The 24,981-nt window shown below is 49.4% G+C and overlaps 1 protein-coding gene across 8 annotated transcripts in view; it reads left to right on the top strand.

Moving 5' to 3' along the window:
* The window catches only part of FBH1 (F-box DNA helicase 1), a 33,896-nt gene that overhangs the window by 143 nt on the left and 8,772 nt on the right, over positions 1 to 24,981 (top strand). The window contains exons 1-16 of one of the 8 annotated variants that reach the window (XM_054187241.1): positions 4 to 53; positions 1,238 to 2,264; positions 2,919 to 3,086; positions 5,149 to 5,699; positions 6,992 to 7,122; positions 8,247 to 8,382; positions 8,630 to 8,820; positions 11,668 to 11,781; positions 13,459 to 13,553; positions 15,728 to 15,896; positions 17,659 to 17,887; positions 18,649 to 18,736; positions 19,414 to 19,500; positions 21,375 to 21,511; positions 23,084 to 23,183; positions 23,360 to 23,481. In XM_054187241.1, coding sequence (XP_054043216.1) covers positions 2,252 to 2,264; positions 2,919 to 3,086; positions 5,149 to 5,699; positions 6,992 to 7,122; positions 8,247 to 8,382; positions 8,630 to 8,820; positions 11,668 to 11,781; positions 13,459 to 13,553; positions 15,728 to 15,896; positions 17,659 to 17,887; positions 18,649 to 18,736; positions 19,414 to 19,500; positions 21,375 to 21,511; positions 23,084 to 23,183; positions 23,360 to 23,481 — 2,331 coding nt within the window. In that variant the 5' untranslated portion in view covers positions 4 to 53; positions 1,238 to 2,251. The other 7 variants (XM_054188333.1, XM_054188079.1, XM_054187805.1 and 4 more) reach the window with 7 other exon arrangements.

Genomic DNA, 24,981 nt, shown 5'->3' on the forward strand with positions numbered 1-24,981 from the left:
GGGCGGAACCACGCGGGGAGGGCGGAGGCGGGTCCGAGCGCGTCGGGAGCGGAGTGAGCGCCGGGGCGGGGGGGGACCCTTCCCCTTAGCAACGGGGGCACCATAGCAACGGGGGTCCCTTCGCAACGGGGGGGGCCCTTGTCTGAGAAGGGGTTAGAGAAGGGACCCCCTTGGCACTGGGAGGGGGGCTTTAGCGATTGGGGGGGATCTTTGTCACTGGGGGAGCCTTGGTAATGGGGGAGGGACACTTGGTAATTGGGGGGTGCTCTTTGGCATTGAGGGGGGGGTCCCTTGGCATTGGAGGGGGTCTTCGCAGTGAGAGGAACCTTAGTAATGGGGGGGGCGGGCTTGGCGACGGGGGGAACCTTGTTAACGGGGAGGAACTCTTGGTTATTTGGGGATTCTTGGCAAGGGGGGGGGCTTGGTAGTGCAGGAGCTATGTGGCATTGGGGGGGGGACCCTTGGAATTTGGGGGGGCCTTGTCAGTGAGGGGACCCTTGGCAATGGGGGCGTTGGTAATGGGGGGGAACTCTTGGCAATGGGGGGACCCTTGGCTTGGCAATAGGGAGGGGGGGCTTGGCAATGGGGGGGTTTTGGCAATAAGGGGGACCCTTGGCAGCTGGAGGGGGAGGGGCTTAGCACTGGGGAGGGGGGATTGGTAATAGGGGTGACCCTTGGCAATGGGGGGAGACCTTGGCAATGGGGAGGGGGGCTTGGTAATGGGGGGGGAGCTTGGCAATGGGGAAGGAGGGTTCTCAGTTGGGGGGACCCTTGGCAATGGGGAGGGAGAACTTGATAATGGGGGGGGAGCTTGGCAATGGGGGGGGAGCTTGGCAATGGGGAAGGAGGGTTCTCAGTTGGGGGGACCCTTGGCAATGGGGAGGGAGAACTTGGTAATGGGGGGGCTTGGCAATGGGGGGGCCTTGGCAATGGGGGGCACAGAGGAGGAGGGCTCTTGGCTATGGAGGCAGCAGGCCAGGGGCTGGCAATGGGGGGGCTGTTCTGGGCCAGTGTGGGGTAGCCTCAGGGGGGGCCTGGGCTGCCAGCGGTCTCCCCATGCGGGCACCATGCTGGGGGACACAAGGCTGGTGCATCCATGTGGGGAAAGGGTTTGGAAACAACATCCCGGGGCGGGACAGGGAAGCAGCTCTGACCTCCTCCCAGATATTTCTCATCTCCCTGGATCTTCCCCCATCCTCTGCGGCTGCTGCTCATGGCTGATCCTTCCACTTCACAGCTGGAGTGTCTTCTCGTGGCTGACAAGCTCTGCTGCCCGGAACATTCCGTACGTGATCAAAGCCATAAACTGTGACAAGGCCCTGCGACACAACCTTTGCTCGGCACTTGGTGTCTCTGCTGCTGTCGCCAAGGGAAAATCGCGGGAAAAGGGAGAAAAGATGAATGCAGGTGAAGCCTGAGTGGGTCCTTTTCTCCTGGTGGGTTTCTGGACTTGAACCCTGTGCCACGGTCCTGGCACCTTGGGGTTTCGCTGTCCTGGGGTGGGGGAGCAGAGTTTTTGCCCCCAGTCCTTCATCTGATCTCATGTGAGACCTTTCTGTGTCCAACAGCTGCGGGAATGGGCACAGAGCTGGAACCTCAGCTCTGATACGTGCTCGAGAAAATTGAGACGCTTCAATGATTTGTGCTCTTTAATCCGAGAAACTTTTCAATTTCAAGTGAGAAACACCATTTTTAAGTAGAGTCATAGAATCAAATCGCAGAATCGTTTAAGTTGAAAACGACCCTAAAGATCATCGAGTCCAACCCTAAACCTAACACTGCCAAGTCCACCACTAAACCGTGTCCCTAAATGCCAGGGGGCTGTCTTGCGTTGCTGTTTTTCTTCTGCTTGCCTCGTTTGCTGTGTTTTGAGGAACATGGGATGTTAGAAAACAGCCTCCCCGGGGAGCTCAGTGGGTGCTTTTAACGCCGCTCTGTTGAGCTGACGTGGATGAAAAGGAGGAAGCGGCGTAACGAAACGAAGTGGCCCTTGGATCCTGCCGTACGAGATCAGTCGATTACTTTTGTGACTGCCATAAACAAGTTAGAGGAGCTTATCCTCCGCAGCACAGCGTAGTAATAAAGGAAAAGTGAAACTGCATGAATGGTGTTTGCTGATAATTCTTTCCTGGAGGAAAGAAGCCCATCCTGAGCCGTGGATTCGGATTTCTTGGGAGCATTTTCAGTTGAAGCAAGTTGCACTGTTTGTACTTTTTCTGCTGGTCGTCCCACGTACAGAAAAGAGGAGTTTATGCAGATTTCAAGTAAGATTTAAATAACTCTTCATGTGGTTTCATGCTGCTTCTTAACTGTTCTCGCGGGGAGGAGCTGTGCTGGAAGTGGGTTGTTTCCTCCTTAATGGAGGATCGCAGCTTGGATCTGTTTGCGAGAGGCTCGAGTTTGTGAGTTTGAATGTTGGCTCTGACCTTGCCCGGGCGAGTCGCTGTTGTCTCTTGCGGGGGGGTTGCGCCGTTCAGCCCCCGCAGGCTTCCTTGGCATCCTCCTAATGATACTTGGCATTCACACGAATGCCGGTATCTGCTTCCTCCGTGTTATGGTGGTGTAGAGAAAGCTGCAAAACATGCATGGATTCTGGTTTTATGTCGTTCTCTTTTGTTCCAAAGCCTCGTACAATGCAGGAGTGGGGATGTGGGGTGCAGTTGCTGTTGTAGTGGCTTCAGATGTGTCACCCTGACACGATGCATTGTCCTCCTTAGCACTCACCAGAGCGTTGTACAAGCTTCTGCTATGATTTATTTGGAGAAACTCCTGGCTGAAACACCGGGCCAGTCCTATAAAATTTCTGAAAAGAACCTGTTTATTTATGCCTCCGTTAAAAGCCATGGATTTTATATTGTTGTTTGCTAACGCTTTGGTTTTGGGTTCTTCTTTTTTTTTCTTTTTGCACGTTGGCAAAGCAGTGAAGGGATTCAAGAAAACGCACCTCACGGTCGATGACTGTGAAGCTCTCGCACGGAGCGCAGAAGGTTCATCCTCCCTGACGCAGCCGTTGAGTCAAAGAAAAAGTAGAGGAGATGTAAACAGGGGCCTCTATCCCACCCAGCGGACAAGGAGACGTCAAGGAGGTACGCTGATTGCAAATACTTTGAAAGCTGAGGGATTTGGGGGACAAAAATGCTGATTTGGTGTGGAGCAAAAGGGCATTGTATAATCCATCGTCAAACTTGTGCTGATAGGAGAGTAATGCCAGACGAGGTGAGTGCAAGTAGAAGAAATTGGTCATTTTTGAGTGGTGCATGGCAAAACCGGGTTTAATCTCTGCCTCTGCAAAGTCAAGCGGCAAGAAAAAGAGGCACCTTGAATACTGCCCTGGATGGGGGAGCCAGTTCGCCTTTGTGTTGTGTTTAGTCTCTCCTCACACCAGAAATGCCTCCATGTCTCCAGCGCTGAGCTGTCAGAGACTGCGTGGAGACAACGGCAGCTCCCCCTGAGAAACACTACAGCGTCTGCAATTAGGCACTATTAATGATGTGACTCCTGCTTCTAGATGCTCTTTAGGATGCTTATTAAATAATAATGAGCTGGCTAGTTATATAGGACTGCAAAAGTGTTGTTGAGCACTTGACAGATATTAATGATCTTCGACTTTCCTGGGTGGGGGAAACATTGTGATACGCAACTCAGAGACATGAGTCTCAGAAGTGCCAAAGCCTTAGAGGGCTTTTGAGGATTGATAAGACTTGGAGCTAATCTGCACACGACAGGGCTCAGGGCTCAAACCGAAGGTGAAAGAGCTGTTTTCAAATAGCACACAGTGCAGGGTGAAAGGCCCAGCTTCAGAACCTGCGTAACGACAAGAGACGCTACGCACACGTGTGTGGGTGAGGAGACAGGTAGAAAGCAAAGAAAAGCCATCCTGAGTTATTCCTGAGTTCCTGAGTACCTCGGTCACTGCGGAAGGTGAGAGTTCAGAGCATTCTGGTGTTTCCCTGGAAGCTCTGGAATCTCTCTGTACCTTGGCGTGAGCTGACTCACTTCACAGAGGACGTGTCTGCTGGTGAGCCAGGAGAAGTCACCAAAGTCCTAGATTCTGTGCTCATGGACATACTTTTCTTTTCCATTTTCATATCTTTGACTATCTCACTTTAAAAAAATTTAGTAATCTTAGATGCTGCAGGTTTTAGGGTATTGGATTCGAACATTAGCAGGGGAGCTGTTGCTTTTAAGCAGCAAGTGTCTTCCAAATCAGACCTTTTTAAGGTATGCCTTCGTGAGCATCCAGAAATAAAATGCATTAAGATCAGCAGTAGCTGCTTGTGATTTTTTTTTTTCTTCTCGAGTTGCTTCTTAGCGAAGGATCAGGTTATTTTGCAGACTAGGAGCAGGACAGAATGAATACTCGCAGTGCTGGTGCGTGCTACATGGCTGTCAAAGAAATGAGAGGCTGCTGAGAGTAGTCTCTTGCCAAATTTCGGTTTCCTTTATGGTCTCCGGTGCTTGACGGCATTGCAGGCAGGAAATATCTGGCAAGAAATGGTGTTTATCCTCTTAAAGGTGCCAGTGTCTCTTATACTGTGGTAGGAACAGCCCGCTAGGGGCTGGGTGCTGTGACCTTCTCATGGTGCAGAGCAGTAGTTAAACCCTGAAGCTTCTCTAAAATCATAGCGTGCTTCTCGTTCACCGGGTTAAGAACAAGAAATAACTGCTGGGAGCCCAATCTCAGTCTGAGGCGCAGCACAACAACTCAAGTCTCGCGTTTTGTTTCCTCCCTGTTTCTGTTTCTTTGGCTGGTGGAAATACCTCCCGTGAAATTCATTCCGCAGCTGTGTTTCTGTTTAACACGCGCCTGCTGTGTTACGTAGCGTAGGATTGTTGATCTGAGAGATTGTTATGCACACCGTATCTTTTTCTAGAAGCTGGTGGCGGTGTCTGGTGAACCTTGAGAGTGCCCAGATTATATGGACAGTGCAAAGAGATGAATGTTTTTTCCGTTGACTTCCGTAGGTTGCCAGAGAAGCAATATGAAGCAGGACAGTTCACCTGTAGTAAGCTCATATGTCTGTGAGGAACCCTGTGGAAATAACTACCAACTTACACAGCCTCTGGTCTCCTTGATAGCTCGGTTAGGAGCAGCACACTCAGTGCTTGTTTCTGTTGACCTCACTCACGCTCTTCCTCTTTCTGCAGGCCAAGGTCAGCAGAAGAACATCACTGATTACTTCAGCGTCTCTCAGGTACAACAAGTAGGTGCCGGTGGGACGAAGAACAGTAGAATCAAAGAAGAGGTACTGGATCCCATCTTCACCGACCCTGATGATTCCTTCAGCGATGTCTCCACTAAGATGGAGACCAGTGGTGATTCCTGCTCTTTTCTGGAAGATGAGGACCTTGTACCGGCTCCCAGGGAAAGCTCCAGGAAACGGCCTCTGTCCACTGCAGCTGCAGGCGTTTGCAAACCAGAGCATGATTTGTGGGGTGAGCCTGAGAAGAAGCCAATGGTGGGTCTTCCAGAAAACATCCAGATCAAGCAGGAACTTGATGATATGGAAATCGAACCAGTCCCTGATGCACACTACGGACTCCTGGGGACTCGGAATTGGGAAGTGCCTCAGGGAAGTATTGATGATCTGCCTGTTGAAGTCCTGAGGCACATCTTTGCTTTCCTACCAGTGACTGATCTGTATCAGAACCTGAGCCTGGTGTGTCGCTGCTGGAGGGAGATAGTCAGTGATCCACTGGTAAGGACTGCTGTGATATTGATTTGAGCCTGTCCCTTCTCCTGCTGCTCTGTTCTGTCTCTGTCTTGTTGCTGCATTTATTGCTGTAGGTGCCTCCATGCTGTGTCTGTCCCTCTTTGTTCCTTTAAATCCCTATATTGTTTCCTAATGCCCACATCCTTTCTTATGAGGCCTTTTGTCACTTTTTGGTCTTCAGGACTACAGTGGCATCTTCAGATGCCAATCTGTATCAGGAGATCAATATTGGGGTAACTTCTCTCGACGCATTCTTCCCACACATGGAAAGAGAGCATCCTGTAGGACTCCACAAAATTCCCCGTCACTGTTTTCTTTGCAGCCTTGTTTTCTGACAGGGATCATGCAGAAAATTCTGGCTACCAGACTGGGCAGTGTCCTCTCGTGGCCGGTGTACGTCACTGTCCCCCAGCCTATGTACATGTGGTTCATCTGCAGTCAAGGCCGTTAAAGTACAAACAGTCGTGAACCCGCTGGCAGTTGTTTTGGCCGCAGAGAGGATCTCTGCATTTCAATTAAAGGTGGCTCGGGAAGGCTAGTGCCACTAGATTGACTCATCGTTCACGCTGGAAATCCTCAGCTTGTACGAAGAAGCTGTCTCAGAGTGGTAGGGGACTGATCACAGCCCAGATTTTCCTGGGGGTCCAAGTTCTTGTTCATGCCCTTCCGATAAATTTGGATGGGTAAGGCTGGAAACCAATGCAGGAGGTGTCCTGCACTCAGCAGAGAGCGCATGCTTTGAGCCTGAAGAGCTAAAGAGATGCATAGAAAATGCATGCATTGAATGCTCAGTGAGCTCAAGTCCTTTCCCAAATCTGCTCTTCACCCTGTTACACAGCCTAAAAGGCAGCGCCCAGTCTGTTTTTACCAAAGAAGTCCAAACAGCAGGCTGTGGGAGGGTAGAGCTTCATGGACACAGGGATTTTAAGCACTCAGACCCCGCTCAGGCCAGACCTGGGCAATAGTGCTAAAAATATTCTCATTCCTTTAATGCTTTCACATTTGAAACCGAACCATTATCACCCTGTTCCCATCATTCTAGAAAAAACAGCCAAAAATAGACAAGTTTCCAGGCCACAAAGAACAAGTTCTTCTCTTTTCCCTCTGTTTTCTCTTTCCTTTCCCATCTCATGCTGGATACCTGTTTCCATCAACCTACAGGGACTTTTTGAACATCAGGTCTTCTTCAGAAGTCACGTTGATTAGCTTATTGCCAGAAGCAGCCTATTTTCCAATGCTGCGAGGTGAAAGATGGTGATATGTGCTTCACATTCTAGTTCATTCCTTGGAAAAAGCTGTACCATCGCTACCTAATGAAGGAGGACATGGCCCTGCACAGAGTTGAGCAGATCTTGGAGGTTTTCGCCATAACAAAGGAGCAGGAAGGATGTGTGTGGGGGCTGATCAGGTGAGTCCACTTCAACACTTGACTTTACACTTTCTCGTAGTTTAACCCCAGCTGGCAAATAAGCACCATGCAGCCACTCGCTCACTCCCTCCGGTTGGGACTGGGGAGAGAATTGGGAGAGTAAAAGTTGAGAAAAAAAAACTCGTGGGTTGAGATAAAGAGAGTTTAATAGGTAAAGCAAAAGCTGCGCACACAAGCAAAGCAAAACAAGGAGTTCATTGAGTGCTTCCCATCGGCAGGCAGGTGTTCAGCCATCCCCAGGAAAGCAGGGCTCCATCGCGCGTAACGCAGTATCTCCAAGATAAGCGTTAGATGACAAAATCAAAAAAGGCTGGGCTGTTCTCTCTCTTGCTGCCTTCTGGCACCCGACAACAAGCTTGGGAGGTGTTCTATGGTTGCTTCCTGCAGGGTGGAGAGAATGAGACTCAATTTAAGTGTCCCTTTTAGCATCCCTTTATGTTTCAGGATCTGTCATGTCAGCACTGCTTTTCCATCTCCGGATCAGAGAGGCTCAGCATCTCCTGGATTTAGCCAAAATACAAATATCTTGTAGAGGGTGTGAGCTCTTCTTCCTGGTCCCTCCTGTTTCCAACGTATTTTCTTCTTGTCCTTTCCCAAAAGGCTGCTTTCCTGGACCCGCGCTGACACTTATCAGTCATAGCTCAGCACCAAGCCCAAGCCCTCGCTGGGTCCCTGATAAAAGCAAATGCTCTGTTCAGATCTCTCTACTCTAGAGCGCAATTTTGTATGGCAGTTAGATGGTGCAAAGAGAAGAGTCAAATTGGCTTAAGAGCAAGGTAGATCCGTCTTTGAGACAGCCAGGATGAACTTGCAGGCTAAGGGCTTCATGCAGCAAAGTATTTAAGCACAGGTCTGTGTAACGGAGCTGGGAATTACGTCTCTAAACGGCTCCAGGAACAAGAACTAGGGTTGGAAATCCAAGTTCAGTGCTTTTCAGCCTCGCCGCTGAATGCATCCCATCAAATCTGCAGGGCACGCAGCAAGGCATAGTTCAACTTGCCGCAGCCCGACTAATGGTACTTTGGAGGAGGCATTATTTACTTTGGAAATAAACTCACTTGATAAGGCTTCTTTGCGAATACGGCTGTTCTTGTTCTGCGCAGGTGCGTGTCTGCCATATCCACCGAACGGAAGGTAGATCCCAGCGCGGTTCTCCGATGTTTGAAGAGGCATCACCTCTTCTCCAAGGCTGAAGTCTGCATCACCAACAAACTGCCGCATTTACAGAGCAGGACGGGGGTAGGTTTCACAGCTATTAACTGATTTATTTAAAAGTTTTAACAACTGCTGGTGCTTTAAGGTCATATCTGCCCTCCTGCATCTAAAGTTTTCCCTTTGGAGTGTTATTTGGTACTATTCAGGGTGACTGAAGAGGATATAACTATTCATCATGGCATAAGTGTTTTTTCAGTGTCAAAGCGGGTTTTCCCTGCTCCTGAAGGCGCCAAGCTTTTTATTCGCTCTTTCTTGTGGTTGCCTCTACCAGCTTGAGAACTTGTGGGCCATAATCGCCGTCATGGTGCTTTTCTCTGATGGCGTCAGCGACATCCAAAAGCTGATGGCGTGTCTGCAGAGACCCTGCTCTACCCTCTCTGTCGTGGATGTGACCGAGGTGCTTTACTGCATTGCCACGCTGCTGTACGCCATGAGAGACAGGAACATTGCCATCACCAACAGGTGAGGAGTGGGGAGGTGCTTCCTGCCTGCCTCTTTCTAGCCATGGCGATATGTAATACGTATTTTAGGCCCCTCATGACAAGAAAGACATTGAGGGGCTGGAGCGTGTCCAGAGAAGGGCAACGGAGCTGGTGAGGGGTCTGGAGCAGGAGTCGTGTGAGGAGCGGCTGAGGGAGCTGGGGGTGTTCAGCCTGGAGAGAAGGAGGCCGAGGGGAGACCTTCTCGCTCTCTGCAACTCCCTGAAAGGAGGGGGTAGCCGGGGGGGTCAGTCTCCTTTCCCAAGTAACAAGCAATAGGACAAGAGGAAACGGCCTCAAGTCGTGCCAGGGGGCGGTTAGGATGGATATTGGGAAAAATTTCTTCACCGGAAGAGTTGTCAAGCCTTGGAACAGGCTGCCCAGGGAAGCGGTGGAGTCGCCATCCCTGGTGGGATTTAAAAGACGCGTAGACGTGGTGCTGAGGGACGTGGGTTACTGGTGGACTTGGCAGTGTTAGGTTAACAGTTGGACTTGATGATCTTAAAGGTCTTTTCCAACCTAAATGATTCTATCATTCTATATACAGTGATTATAAGCTCATGAGCAATTACGTTCCTCTTGCTTCGGGTTCTTCAGTTCCTCGGTGTATGCAGTTTGTGAGGAACAGTGTGCACATCCCTAGCTTTTTGCAGAAACATTCTGGAGCGTTGCCTTTCAATTGGCTTTAATTCTTGGACTGTTTCACAGCCCGCTTGCTTTTTGGGAAATAGTGGCCAAGAAAAATAATTTTTTTCAGAAACAAAAGCAGGTTTTAAAGCAACTGTAGAAACTTTCTGATTAGAAACAGACAGACATCAGCTGCAACAATTTAATGCAGTTATTACCTCCCTGAGACCAGTTACTCCCTTCACTCCTCCTAAGTCACGCTATGAGTCCCATGGACACCTATTGCGTGTGTGTAGCGATCCGTCCTGCGCCTTTTATTCACAGAGGTGCCTGGTGATGCAGGTAAGAGCCCACAGGGTGCTTCAGAATTGCGGTGAGGATGAGATAAGGACTAAGGATGCATGTAAATTCTTCTTATGGGAAGACTGGCAAGAAAATGTACTGGAAAAGGAATCTATAGCCAGAAGGAAGATGGTTCTGTAAGCTGCCTTCTGGGAGATACGGTCTGACCTGTGTTACACATGGGAGAATGGTTCATCCTCTGCTTACTCAACCGTGGGCCATGTGCTCAGGTTACCAACCAGGGAAATCAGGATGTTTGTTTGGCCTCCTGTTTAGTGATTGATAATTGCTGGGTAAGGTCATTAACTTGAGTAAACACCTGCTGAAGGTGTGGCGGACAGAGGGTGTCACTCACTAGCAATGAGAGCCCATGGTCAAAGTCACCCATGTCCCATCTCCATCTCCTTGAACAATTTCAAATGGAAGAAATGGGAATCACAGATCCACACAGAATCACAGAATGGTAGGGGTTGGAAGGGACCTCTGGAGATCATCTTGTCCAACCCCCCCTGCCAAAGCAGGTTCACTTAGAGCAGGTTGCACAGGAACGTGTCCAGGCGGATTTTGAATGTCTCCAGAGACAGAGACTCCACCACCTCTCTGGGCAGCCTGTGCCAGGGCTCTGCCACCCTCACAGCAAAGAAGTTCCTCCTCATGTTTAGGTGGCACTTCCTATGTTTGAGTTTGTGCCCGTTACCTCTTGTGCTGTCCCCGGGCACCACTGAAAAGAGCCTGGCCCCATCCTCCTGACACCCACCCTTTCAGTATTTATAAGTGTTGATAAGATCCCCCCTCAGTCGTCTTTTTTCCAGACTGAAAAGACCCAAATCCCTCAGCCTTTCTTCATAAGACAGGTGTTCCAGTCCCCTCATCATGTTTGTAGCCCTTTGCTGTCCCCTCTCCAGCAGTTCCCTGTCCTTCTTGAACCGGGGAGCCCAGAACTGGACACAGGACTCCAGGTGTGGCCTCCCCAGGGCAGAGTAGAGGGGGAGGATGACCTCCCTCCACCTGCTGGCCATGCTCTTCTTGATGCACTCCAGGATGCCATCGGCCTTTTTGTCTACAAAGGCATATGACCGTGTCTCTTCTGCCATTATCTCTTCAAACCCCTCGAGGTTTGTAATTTAGGGTGTAAGGAGGAAACACGTCCTCAAGGAACTGCCTGGAACCTGTTTGCAACTCCCAGAGCAAGTAGTGAGTCTGGGCATGCAGGCCACCTAGTGTGAGACACCAAGTCTGTCCTGGAGCGTGACCCGAGGTGGGGGCTGTTAGATCACAGGAACAAAGGTGCACTAAAAGAGGTAAAACCTCGGTGGTGTCAACGCTGACATAGAATGGAGGTTAATTTTAAACCAGCTGTTGCTGGCGGAATTAAAACCACAGAGCCACTGTGCTCTTCTCTTCGCAGTGGCAAAGCACCACGGAGTATTGTCAGGGGTAACACACTTGTCATCATAAGACAGTTCCTGAAACTGGTTCACTTCAGAGGCCCAAACGAGCCCAAATTCTCCCTCGGGCTCCCCCAGACTCTGGCAGCGGTTCAGGAGAGCAAAAGGATCCTGTGGATTCTGATCCCAGGTCATGTTTGCGTGGCAGACCCTGCAACACAAACACAGCAGGAGTGAGGGAGAGGCCACAAACAGAGCTGTCCCCATGCTGCCGTCGCAGTCACTTCCCAAGGTGTGACTAACTGTACTTTAAAATATTAATATTGTCTCCTGCAACTGCCAGAGCGCTTGGGGCTTTGTGCATCGTTCCGTTGGAAGTATTCAAGGTGTTTGGCAGTCTTAGGTGGCTGCAGACGTTTAATTTGTTAACGATGATTTCTCAGTGATAGTTTCTCTTTTGTCCTTCCTACCAGGATCCATTACAATATTTTCTACTGCTTGTATCTGATGGAAAATACTTCCGTAACTATGCAGATGGTAAAAGAGGAAACACCGATGTCACGCTGCAGACAAGACTTATGGTCCGGGTAATGTTATTTTAGGTGATCCGAGCAATGCACGTATGCAGGGCCCTGGTGGAGCGCTGAACCTTGGAGGGGGAGCAAACGTTTCATGGCCGGGGCTGGTTGACAAGACTTTGAGATTCACAACGATTAGTACAAAACCTTATTCTGCTCCTTGCCATCTTCTACCCAAATTCTCAGAGGAAAACCAGAATCAGGTCCTAAATCTGTAAAAATTGAGTTACCAAGCACTGACTGAATTTAAAAGTCATTATTTACCGATGGATCAGTAAATCAGTAGAGTTCAGTAGGTATCAGTAGAACACAGTTCTGTGCGCTCCAGTGTGACAGCTGCTGAAATTTCGCAGAGCCCAAATCACCCCAAAAAACCCTCCCAAATCACCGCTCTCCCTACGGATAAGAAGCTCTGGAAGGAGGGGAGAGCGCCTGCTTTAATTTGAACGGCGCGTTCCTGTAGAAATACAAGCTTCAGTCCGCCAAAATGGAGGCTGGCTTGCTGGTAATGTTACTGTAGCGCCAATAATGCGGCCGTTCGTTTATGAACACAGCTTTCTGTGCACGAGTGGAAATGAAATATCAGCTGCAGGATATTGATTTGGCTCCTGTTTTCTGAATCCTGTTGGATAACTGTTATATACTAATTTTTATATGTATATAGCTATTAGAAGTTAGGATTGCTTGGTAGCTCGCTGCCTAGGAAGGAAGGACAGTAAGGAGGGAAATGCTTTCCTGGCCTGTGGAGGTCCAGGCTTGGTTCCCCTTCTGTGGCAATTACTCTGGTTTGAGTCGTTTAGTTTCCTTTTCCTCACCCACAGAAGGGAGATAGTAGTGCTTTCATCCGTCACAGAGGCCTAGCAGAGATAAATCCAATAAAATCACCGATGATCCGAGGTACGACAGGGAGAGAAGTCTCAAATAAAAATAATAAATCAAAGGTAAACAGATGTTGAGGTTTCAGTGCTTCTTGGGTTCCCAGCCTTTTTGTTCTAGCCCTCCATTTGAGATCTTTTTCTGAGCAGATTTTGCTTGTTCAGTAAAAGACGGGTCCCAGGGGCAGCCGTCTCACCGCCAGCTGGGAAATGTCAAGGATACTTCACCAAGGCTTTGCCCCCTTACGCGCGGTGCCGGGGAGGACCCTGTGCGAAGAGACGGTTCCCGCTGCTGGCTGATTACAGGTTTCGGACCGTTGCGAATAAAACAATTGCACTCCAGCCAGAAGGGCTGAATTTCCTTTCTTAACGTTAATCAAAGCTCTCGGCTCCCCTGAGAGGCAGAGATAATTGATCTGTCCTACACGCTGAGAGATCGGAGAGCTCTTTAAGGTACGTGCTCTCAAAAGCAACAAAACACCCCAAATCGCTATTTGTTTTCAATAAGCCTAAGGAGCCGGGGTGCCAATTTTATTTTTAAAGCATGGCTTAGGGCCCTTGAGAAGAGCTTTTCCTATATAACCCTCCCCAAGGTTTAATTTTTATTTTTGCTATCTCCAGTGTTTTCTTATTCCCTGCTTTTCTCATTTGCACAATAACCAAGTTGCTCCGGTGTCGCTTTCCTGCTTGTGGGGTGGGATAAATTGGTTTTCTTCTGCTGCGAGTCGATTTGTTTGTTTTATGTGGGAGGATTTTGTCTCTTAATTCCTTTCGCTCTGTGGTTTTTGTTTTTTTTTTATCCTGCTTTTAGGAGCTGGCCTGAAGTAAAGCTGACCCATGAACAGCAAAGGATTTTGAATCACAAAATTGAGCATGGTCAAATAGTGAAAATTATGGCATTTGCAGGTAAGAGCCAGAAATTATATTGTAAAAATAAACGCATAACCTCTAATTTTGCCCCTTCCCGCCCTGCTCCTTCCGTTGAGGAACTGTGTGGGTGCCAGGGGGCGTTAACCTTACTTTTAATCAACACAAAAAATCAGAGCAAGCTTTTGCAGAGAAATAGGAATGGGAAGCATGGTGGTGGTTACACCATCGGACACGATACCGAAACCGAGTGTTTGGGCACTGTCGATGGCTGCCCAGAGCGGCTTGTTGGGAACCGGGGAGAGGAGAAGCGACTCTCCGTGTGTTGCTTAGCCGCGTGCTCAACCTGTTATTGTCGGCAGGCCGCTAGACAGAGTCGCTCTTATTTGTTTAGATTTAGCATCCCTGTGGAGCAACACAAGCCAAGAAATCTTCGGCACTTGCGCGCTGTTTTGAAAAGGGGAAGCGCATAAAATTGATGGAGTCTTTTTAAAAAGAAAAGGAAAAGTAAATCATCTCCCTCCACTTGCAGAGAGTTTCCTCTAAAGACACCACACCGGGGGCTCGGAGCTAATGCAGGCTCGCTGCCAGAACAGGCTTGGAAAAGGGCACGTACAGCTAAGCACCACAGTACAGAAACCACTAATAGTTGTTTCTTGTGTCTGTGCAAAGTCACTGTGTCCAAATGACAAAAATGGGAACGTTCATGAGCTTTGACAGGTTACGTGTAACCCCAACAAGTCTGGGCAGAAAAAGAGCTTGAGGAACCGCTGGCAAAAAGCATAAAAGACTCGTAATCCCTCTTCAGACGTCTGGATGAGGATGGTTGCCAAAGTATCTGTTAGCTGATTGCAGTGTAAAGGATGCCTTAGAGTGAAGGATGCAGTGACAGAAAAGGTAAATACGTTTCTGCATCTGTGTTCCTCATAGAAGGTCTTGGAAAGGACCAGCCTTGGGATCCTTCTCTATAGGGGTTCCACCCTATAGAGATCACAGAATCACAGAACAGTAGGGGTTGGAAGGGACCTCTGGAGATCATCTCGTCCAACCTCCTGCCAGAGCAGGTTGCACAGGAACGCATCCAGGCGGGTTTGGAATGTCTCCAGAGGCGGAGATTCCACCACCTCTCTGGGCAGCCTGTGCCAGGGCTCTGCCACCCTCAAGGTAAAGAAGTTCTTCCTCATGTTGAGATGGAACTTTTTGTGTTCAAGTTTGTGCCCGTTACCTCTTGTCCTGTCCCCGGGCACCACTGAAAAGAGCCTGGCCCCATCAAGGTGAGGTCAGTCTCACCTTCACATGGGAAAGGTTGCGGATGGAATATGCGTTGGCACAGTTCGTTTCATGATCTGGACTGCACCACCCAGGAGATGTAAAGGAACTTCAGGGTGAAGTGACCAAACTAGTAGCTGAGTGTGACTTCCTGCTGAAAGCTGCCATGGCAGTGGAGTTATGGGGTGACGTGGGAGCAATCTACCAGTGAGCCCGGTATCTGTCCCAGGAAAAATGGTAAAAATCCTCATGGTCCTCATGGGTGAATAGTTGGTTAAAAGGTAGGAAGCAAAAGTAGGAGCAGATGGTCAGTTTTCCACATGGAGAGTGGTGACCACTGGAGTCCTGCAGAGATCTGTGCTGGGACCTGCTGTGTCCAACACTGACGAGTCCTCTGGGAGGAGTGTGACCAGCAAGGTGACAGTTTGCTGACACTGTGTCATCATTGAGGATATGGAAAGGGGCAAAGAAGGAAATGTGCAGAGCCCTTGTGGTCTCAGGTTTCTGTTGGGATTGGTACTCCACGAGCGAGACAGCTTTGCCATGAGGTGTGGACAGCGCGGTCCTGCAGCAACCTGGAGTAAAGGAGAGCAGCTTTAGTGGGAGATTTTACAAGGGAATGAGCTCATGAATCATTCAAAAGAGCAATTCTAACATTTCATTTACCAAGCTGTCTTTCGTGAGAACCAGTACCTCCTAGAATATTGGGTGATAAAATGATTTTTTTTTTTTTTTAAAGCTTTTAGGCTGCAGAGTGCCATTTTTCAAAGCTGCTTTTCTCCACAGTTTCTGCTTGATTTCAGTCGAGTCGGTGAATAAATTCCCATTAGCTGCAAGAAGTCCTGCTGTGCAGTCAGCAGAGCAGGAGCGGGAAGGTAAAGCTGATGAGAGACGTGCGGATTCATTCATTCCTGACTCTGGCTGCTTTTTCTTCTGTTCTTCAGGTACAGGAAAGACCTCAACCTTGGTCAAGTATGCGGAGAAGTTTGCTGATCTGAATTTCCTTTACGTGACATTTAACAAAGCTGTTGCAGAGAGGGGGAAAAGTGTCTTCCCCAGAAACGTTACATGCAAGACTTTCCATTCATTAGCATTTGGAAGTGTCGGCAAACAGTGAGTGTGGATTTTAGATTCCTTCATAGAATCATAGAACCATAGGGTTGGAAGGGACCTCTGGAGATCATCTAGTCCAACCCCCTGCCAGAGCAGGGTCACCCACAGCAGGTGGCACAGGAACGCGTCCAGGCGGGTTTGGAACGTCTCCAGAGATGGAGACTCCACCACCTCTCTGGGCAGCCTGTGCCAGGGCTCTGCCACCCTCACAGCAAAGAAGTTCCTCCTCATGTTGAGATGGAACTTCCTATGTTTGAGTTTGTGCCCGTTACCTCTTGTCCTGTCTCTGGGCACCACTGACAAGAGCCTGGCCCCTTCCTCCTGACACCCACCCTTTCAGTATTTATAAGTGTTGATAAGGTCCCCCCTCAGTCGTCTTTTTTCCAGACTGAAGAGACCCAAATTCCTCAGCCTTTCTTCATCAGAGAGGTGTTCCAGTCCCCTCATCATCTTGGTGCCCCTTTGCTGTCCCCTCTCCAGCAGTTCCCTGTCCCTCTTGAACTGGGGAGCCCAGAACTGGACACAGCACTCCAGGTGTGGCCTCCCCAGGGCAGAGCAGAGGGGGAGGATGACCTCCCTCCACCTGCTGGCCACACTCTTCTTGATGCCCCCCAGGATGCCATTGGCTTTCTTGGCCACGAGTGCACATGGCTGGCTCATGGTCATCCTGTTGTCCCCCAGGACTCCCAGGTCTCTTTCCACAGAGCTGCTCTCCAGCAGGTCACCCCCAACCTGTCCTGGTGCATGGGGTTGTTCCTCCCCAGGTGCAGCACCCTACACTTGCCCTTGTTGAATTTCATAAGGTTTCTCTCTGCCCAACTCTCCAGCCTGTCCAGGTCTCTCTGGATGGCGGCACAGCCTTCCGGTGTGTCAGCCACCCCCCCAGCTTTGTGTCATCGGCAAACTTGCTGAGGGTGCACTCTATCCCCTCATCCTCTTCGTTGAAGGCCCGTGGTGAAGGAAATAAGACATGTCAGGAAAGAAAGGTCTGGTTTTGAAATAAGCCTCCAGGATTTGAGGAAGCAAAAAGTAATGGGGGAAATTATTTCTTTCACCTGCTTCAGACCAGACTGTGGTTTACGGTTTCCGAATTCTTTCAGGTTGGGTGGGCCAATGACTTTAGCATCTATATGAGCCTGGGGAAGCGGACTCCGTGCCCTGCTCTGGCATGGACTGTGCTGCCGTAAGCCCCACTGCTGTTCCGGGGGCTGGTTTTACTGTTTTGCCTGTGTTTGTAGCCAAGGAGAACTCCACAGGGAGATAGAAAGCCACCGAGAATGGCTTTTTCACATTTTCCATTTGTACTTCAGTGGTACAACCCCTATAAACGCTGCTTTTCTTCGCCAGAGGACGGGTTTTCTTAACCCGAGTTGTTCCAATGATACAGTTTCTGGCCAATTATGCTGGCCCATCTAAACTGCAGACGGAAGGGAAAATGAGCCACAACCTGGAAGAAGAGGGGAATCCTCTTACCTGGCTCTGAAAACAATCTGCAATTGCTGGGGTGAATGATGGGAATATCTCTCTGGCTTGACTTTTCATCTGTAAAATCTATAAAATGAACAAGTTTGTGCTTCCACCAGGAATCCGGTGAGGATAAATATGTGCAGGTTTTAAAGATATTCCATTACTAGGTCAAAATGGGTTTATAAAACTGCAAGAGAAGCAAAAGTGAGCTTGCTTTTCCAGCAGGCTTTTCTTTTGTGTGTAAACATGTCTCTCTCTCTTCTTTTTTTTTTTTTTTTTGTCACCTGTGGCACAGCTATAAAGAAAAAGGCAGGCTAAACTTCTCCAAGATGTCAGTTTACTCCATCAGTTTCCTTATCCAGAACCGCGAGGGACAATCTCTGTTCGTAAGAGGGAAAACAGTCTCGCAGACCCTTGAAAACTTTTTTGCCTCTTCAGACGATGAAATCTGCGAAGAGCACGCTCCTATTTGGTTCAAAAATACTCACGGCGAGAGAAAACTTGTCAGTCAAGAAGAAAAGAGAGTGAGTACCTGAGATGAAACAAGACTTGGGCTGCAAGGGTTAGTTAGAAGGGGCTGGAGCTATCCCACGTCTCTCATAGTTTGTGGGTATTTGTGCGTCAGCTGTAAGAACTGGCTGTCAAAATATTTTTTTCCTGTTGTGACAAATCCAAAGGAACCGGGGCTTGTTTGTTCTCCCTGTTCGCACAGCTGGTTTTCTCGAGAGATTATCACTGTCTCTCCTTGGTGCAGATGTTTCTGCCTTGCAAGGAAAAGAGAGAAGAGATTGCGTGTATTTATATCAGGGCCTGAACGGCGTTGTGATATTGCACGTAAAGACAATAAACATTTTTGTAGTCATTTTGAGATGCAAAGTCGAACCCCAAAATTCTCATGTAGAGTACAGACATCGTAGCAACACTTAAACAACGTGGGCTGGAGTTGTGGGGAAAATTAACCTTTCTGCTCCACATTGATCACATCCGATCAGACCCACTCGGGCTAGCAGAAATCCAATTTGCAGTCGTTATTTCTGGCATAAAGTGTTAATGGGCAGAAGTTAGGGGGTCTTGTATTATACTGTCCTAATAGCTGGGCCAAAGAAATGTTCTTTCCAGGGGGCCGCATTTGGAAAAGACTGCGTTGAGAAGAACTTAACTGGTGGTGACACAGAAGAGAAGTAGGAGGAGAAAGGTTTCAGAGAAGCCTTTCGAGATCTGCTGCGCCTGGTCTGGTTTTCTGCTCAAAGCGATGTATCCAGACCCTTCTGTTTTCTCTTTCTAGATCAATGTGGAAGAGGCGAAAGAGATATGGCACAACATGAAGAAGCTGGATGGAGACATCGAGAAGAAATACAAGATAACTTGTGATGGTAAGAGAGTGCAGGTGTCAAATAGCCTTCAGATAAAGAGCTGTGGTAGAAAACTGAAGGGATTAATACTTCTTCCTGGCTGCGTACCAGGAACGAGCAGTATAAAATTCTTGTTCTCCTGCCAGTAGCTCACCAGGGAGCTCAAAACAGGCCCAAAAGCTGGAAGTTTGTTTGGTTTGCCTATTTGGCCTCAGAAAATGGTGGAACTATGTGTGCGATTGGCAGCAAAATCCTAGGAATAATGGGAGAGACGGTGGGCGAACAAATGCTAACAGCGAGCGTTTGTTCCTTGCTGCTGCTGGCGTGTCCTTTCCTCTTCCTTCTTAGTGTGTGTGCAGGTAGTGCCAGAGGTAGCATGTACTGGGGAAAAACTTCTTCCTTGTCATTTTTCTTGTGCATTAAGAGTTTTGGAGTCCTCGGTGTACCTTCCTTCCACCAGTGCAGTCAGGTTGTTTTGTTTTGGGGTTTTTTTTCCGTGCTTCATACAGCCGAGGGAGGTAGAGCAACATCTGCGAGCCATAGAGACTTTTGCAACCCCTCCAAATGTCATGCAAATTCCAAGCAAGAAGTAGGGCCAGAAACATTTCTTTTTTTAAAAAGTGACTTGTTTTAAGAATCATGGTGGTTTATGATAAGAAAATTGCCGTCTCACTGGCATGCCTTGTTCTTTCTCTCAGGGTATTTGAAACTTTGGCAGCTCAGCAAGCCTCAGCTCTTAGGATACGATGCCATTTTTGTCGATGAAGCACAGGACTGCACTCCAGGTGAGCGGTGACAAAAGCTGCAGCCTCCCTAAGCACTTTACGGAGAGGATGTTCGTGTGCTCAGGGATGTGTGAGAATTAGCACAATTAAAATAAATCTGCCCCTCAGCTGTACCATTATAACTGACCCATTGTTTGGTCCCAGATCCTTGCAAATTCAGTAAGGCAGCTTGTAAGCAGGCTACGAGAGTACGTGTGCATCGGCTGGAGGGGTTGCTTTCAGTTGCTTTGAGCGTCCAGACATGCCTTCCAGACCCTTTTAGAATCGTAGACTGTGTTGGGTTGGAAGGTTGATAAAGGTCATCTAGTCCACCCCCCCTGCAGTGAGCAGGGACGTCTTCAGCTAGATCAGGTTGCTCAGAGCCTCATCAGGCCTGGCCTTGACTGACTCCAGGGATGGGGCCTCCCCCACCTCTCTGGGCAACCTGGGCCAGTGTCTCACCACCCTCAGTGTAAAGAAGTTTTCCTATCACTTCGCTGCTAACTGGGACAAACAGAACACCAGCACAGCCAAGGACGCGGTTTATTACAAAAGCGGCAAGACATGAAGTGGTTGAGCTATCAGAACGGCAGACCTGCTCCATCCCACCCCAGCGCTGGGTGCAAATCTTATCCATCCCTTGCACCACCCTGGGGATTCCTGAGTCACGTAGCAGAAAGCTGTTGGCAGGTTGAGGGAGGTCATCCTTCCCCTCTGCTCTGCCCTGGTGAGGCCACATCAGGAGTCCTGTGTCCAGTTCTGGGCTCCCTGCTTCAAGAAGGACAGGGAACTGCTGGAGAGAGTCCAGCGGAGGCTACAAAGATGATGAGGGGACTGGAGCATCTCTGTGCTGATGAAAGGCTGAGAGCTCTGGGGCTGTTCCGCCTGGAGAAGAGCAGACTGAGGGGGGATCTCATCAATGCTCATCAATAGCTAAAGGGCGGGTGTCAGGAGGATGGGGCCAGACTCTTCTCCGTGGTGCCCAGTGACAGGACAAGGGGCAACAGGCACAAACTGGAACACCGGAAATTCCATCTCAACATGAGGAAAAACTTCTTTCCTGTGAGGGTGGTAGAGCCCTGGCACAGGCTGCCCAGAGAGGTGGTGGAGTCTCCATCTCTGGAGACATTCCAAACCCGCCTGAACGCGTTCCTGTGCCACCTGCTCTGGGTGACCCTGCTCTGGCAGGGGCTTGGACTAGATGATCTCCAGAGGTCCCTTCCAACCCCCACCATTCAGTGATTCTGTGATTCTTTGCTGGGGATATGGAGAGCACCTCTCTATTGCAAAACAAGTTGAACTCGTTCTGCAAAAGGATCTAAGCAGACCAAACTGTGTGCTGAGGAGCCAGGGAAGCGGGGCAGAAGAAGGCCTGGTCTTCTGAAATACCTTTTCAGCAGGTATTAAATCAGCTCAAAGGCTTCATCAGACCATCTCCTGCCTGTACTCACTGGAGACCTGTCTTGCAGGGGTTCAACTGTGCTTTCGCAGCTGTGCACAGTGCGATTGTTCTGCTGGCATGACTGAGCCTTGGGCAGGCTTGGTCGAAGTAGACCGAAGGGTTTTCTGAGGTGTGCACTGAGTCCGGGTCACGGGGGATGGGTGGTGGATTTGTGCTGGGCTCACACGTCTGGGATTAAGATGCCGTGCAGCTCCAGCCCAGGAAAAAATACCATCAGACTGAAATAGTGGGAGGACATTTGTAGAGCTCCCAGTCAGCTGCGCGCTTCCCTTTGCTTCTTCCCAACTTGCTGTCTCCTGCAGCTGTGTTCACCCCTTAAATGGCGTGAATCATCAAGCAAGAGATCTTGCCTTCATACGGGCAAGAGCTATTGTACAGTTCACCCTTGGTTTATGAGCAGGCTCGCCCTTAATGCTCTGATGTTCTCCTGCAGCCATCGTGGATATTGTCCTGTCACAAAAATGTGGTATAATCCTCGTAGGAGACCCCCACCAGCAGATCTACACCTTCCGAGGTGCTGTCAATACCCTCTACTCAGTGCCTCACACCCACGTCTACTACCTCACCCAGGTAAGATGAAGGTTTGCGGCTGTCCTTCCCCGGACAGATCCCTGTTGCGGTGGAAGATGTTTCACATCCTTCTTCAGAAGGCCAGACTGCTCGCGTTTGTCACCGTGGAGTGCTTGTGTTGCCCGGATTAGTGGCGTGCTTCGCTGTTCACCCTCCACACTGCAGAGCTCCTTCGGGGCTCTTAGTGGAGCGATCCCATCACTAGGAAAGCCGTGTTGGTGTGAAAAATGGCTACTGGGGTAGAGACCTCAGTATATGGCTTATTTCAAGGAGATGGCCTCTTTTCTGGGTTGGTTCTCAGCTCCGGCTGAGTCAGGAGGGGCAGATATCCATCATCTCCTCTTGCCAGTCAGTTGCGACAGTGGTTCTCACGCACGGAGATGGAGTTAGAAACAAGGAGATGAATTTTGTTCTGGCAGTGACCTCCTTGAAATAAAACCACATTGATTAAGGAGGAGAAGTTTGCCGGCTGTACACACGATCTTTTCTTCTGGCTCTCTACAAACTCTGGCACCTCTGTCCCACCAGTGTCCCTTTTTCTGTGATATCTCCTGCCCTGTTTGTCCGCCGGGGGCATAATTTTCAGCAGCAGCTTCAGCTGATCTGAGTTTGCCCTGGGAGAGAGCTCCTGCCTTCTTTCAGCACAAGGTGATGTTTGTGACTCCAGGCTGGATTACCTAACCTGCTGCTGCGCCAACGGAAGGCTCACCCCGATTTGATTTTTTGGCCCGATTAGCCACATGGCTCCACAATTCTCACAGCTGATATAAGGGAGGAACTTCCCCTTTGGGAGTCCTTGTAGAATGAATCAGCTTAAATCAAACAAGCTGCAACACGACCAGCTCCTAAGCCACAATGGCCACCAAAATGCCCACCCACCTGAGCTGCTTTTTCCCCTTGCTCCGTGCCGGCCCTGACGAGGGGCAGGAACCAGGGACAGGCACATAGAAATGGGAACTGCATTTATTTGCAGTGGCGCATCTTGTGACAGCCTTGGGACCAGCCTTGCATCACCTCACTCATGGAGTTTGTTGGGTAACGAGATGTTCCACTTCTCTTTGCTGGTGGAAGTGTTGCGCTCAGCCAAGGCGCTGGTGTTTTTTAATCCGGGTGTTAGTGAAACTTGATTAGAGCTTTGACTTCACGACGTTTTGACTGTTGGCCCTGAATCTACAGGTCAGGAAATAATAACGAGCAACCTCCAGCCCTGCTCTGCTGCTTTGGTCCGTCACCTCTCCAGCAGCCAAGTGAGGGACCTGGCTCCTGTCCCACCACCTCCAGCCCCTGCAGGACAGATGTGCCACGGGGAAGAGTCTTGGTGGTGGCAGTTGTTGGGGTGGAGAGGCTGGAAACCACATTTTGCCCTGTACGATAGTCCCATCTCACAGCACAGTTCCTATCGCCTTGGGGAAGAGTGACCAGGGTTTCTAGGAATAGTTTGGGAGGATTTGGGTGCTTTTTCGAAGAGAAACGTTGTCCAGAAGGTGTGTGGGAATTGTATAGTTCCATATATTGTAGGTTATAACAAGTTCCTCTTCTTTTCTTGCCGTTGCCTTCATTTTTTCCACATAGAGTTTCAGATTTGGTCCTGAAATAGCTTACGTTGGAGCAACCATTCTGGATGTCTGCAAGAAGATCAGGAATAAGACATTAGTGGGTGGAAACCAAAAGGGTAAGTTGTTTTGGTGCACCGTTCATCTCGGTTAGCTCCGGTCAGTGACTGGGAGTCATGGAGCTACTGCATAATAAACAAAGTGTCTCGGGATTAATCCTGATTTATGAAGATCTGTGTTTTTTTAGACGCCTGCTTTCTAACGGTCCTGGCTAACGGAGAATTTCTTCCTGCAGGTGATGTGAGAGGCAGCATGGAAGGGAAGATAACGGTCTTATCACGAAGCAATTTTAACGTGTTCGAGGATGCTGTGAAACTTACTGGGAGAGAGCGGCTGATTAAAATACACGTGATTGGGGTAAGAGGAAATCGCCGCTGCCTCTTTCAGGTCCCAACCTCAAGTCCCCAAGCCTGTTAGCACTTGTAGCAGCGACACCTACGTGTGCCTTGAAATAGATGTGGCTGATCTGCTGTTGTCTGTAGCACCCAGGTTTAAAACTAATATTCAAGGAGAAGGCAGCAATCTGTCGCGGCTGGGGAAGGGTTATTTGGAGCAGCTGTTCCTCAAATCTGTGCAGGCGAGGGTCCCTTTTTAGGCTCATCTGTCCCTTTTTTCACGAGACGAGACGGCAGCAGCTCCGTTCTGCTGGCTGGGGCAGGGGAAGAGCGATACCCGGCTGTAACAATTTGCTGAAAGTATTTGCATTAGATGGAGCGCTGCTGACTGTCTTCGGCCACCGGCAGTGGCACAGCATTCCCGCATTAGGGACATGAAAATCAGCCGTAATTGCAGGCTGAGCCTAAAAAGCCGTGAAAGGCAGTTGGCTGCGCCCTGAGAGGATAAGCGTTTTTCAAGCTCTCTTGAAAGACGAAGACAATGGTTGAAGCTGAAGGTGACCTTTGGGCTTGTGGATGCCACAGAGGGCTGGGCTGGGCTGGGCTTCTTCTTAATTTCCAGTCCTGTGATGGTCTGGTCCCTGTCCCGATACACCCAGGATAGTCAGGGAAACTTGGTTGACCAGCCTTGCTGGTGAGGGGAGTTGAGATTTTCAGCAATGCTGAACGTTAACCCCTTGAGGGAGCCACAATTCTGAGGTTTGCACTGAATTTTCATTTGCAAAAAGCACCCGTGTATCTGAAGAAGGAGATTGTGCGTGGGCGCACATCTGCAGAAATTCACGTGCTTGACCTGCAGGAAGGTTTTAATAAGGCTCCACATTTCAAAAGCCTCAGAGGAATCATTAATCTTCATACTCCAAATCTTCAATACCTATGATTTAATTTGAGATGTTCTGCACCCAGAAATAGAATCTTCATGGTTGGAAAGGACCTTTGAGGTCATCGAGTCCAACCATACACACACCAAAAAAAAAAAACAAAAACAAAAAACCCACAAACAGCCAACCTACAATCTCTGCCACTAGAGCATGCCCTGAAGTGCCACATCTAGACGTTTCTTCAACACCTCTAGGGATGGTGACTCAGCCACCTCCCTGGGCAGGCTGTTCCAGTGCCTGACCACTCTGTCAGTAAAGTAATTCTTCCTAATATCTAATCTAAACCTCCCCTGCCGCAACTTCAGACCATTTCCTCTGGTCCTGTCATTATTCACCTGGGAGAAGAGGCCAACCCCCACCTCTCTCCACCCTCCTTTCAGGTGGCTGTAGAGGGCAATGAGGTCTCCCCTCAGCCTCCTCTTCTCCAAGCTAAACATGCCCAGCTCCCTCAGCCTCTCCTCCTATGCCCTGGTCTCCAGAGCCCTCACCAGCCTGGTAGCTCTCCTCTGGACACGCTCCAGCACCTCAATGTCCCTCCTGTACAGAGAGGCCCAGAACTGAACACAGCACTCGAGGTGAGG

This window comes from Rissa tridactyla, chromosome 1, assembly GCF_028500815.1.
Source record: "Rissa tridactyla isolate bRisTri1 chromosome 1, bRisTri1.patW.cur.20221130, whole genome shotgun sequence".
Taxonomy (NCBI): Eukaryota; Metazoa; Chordata; class Aves; order Charadriiformes; family Laridae; genus Rissa; species Rissa tridactyla.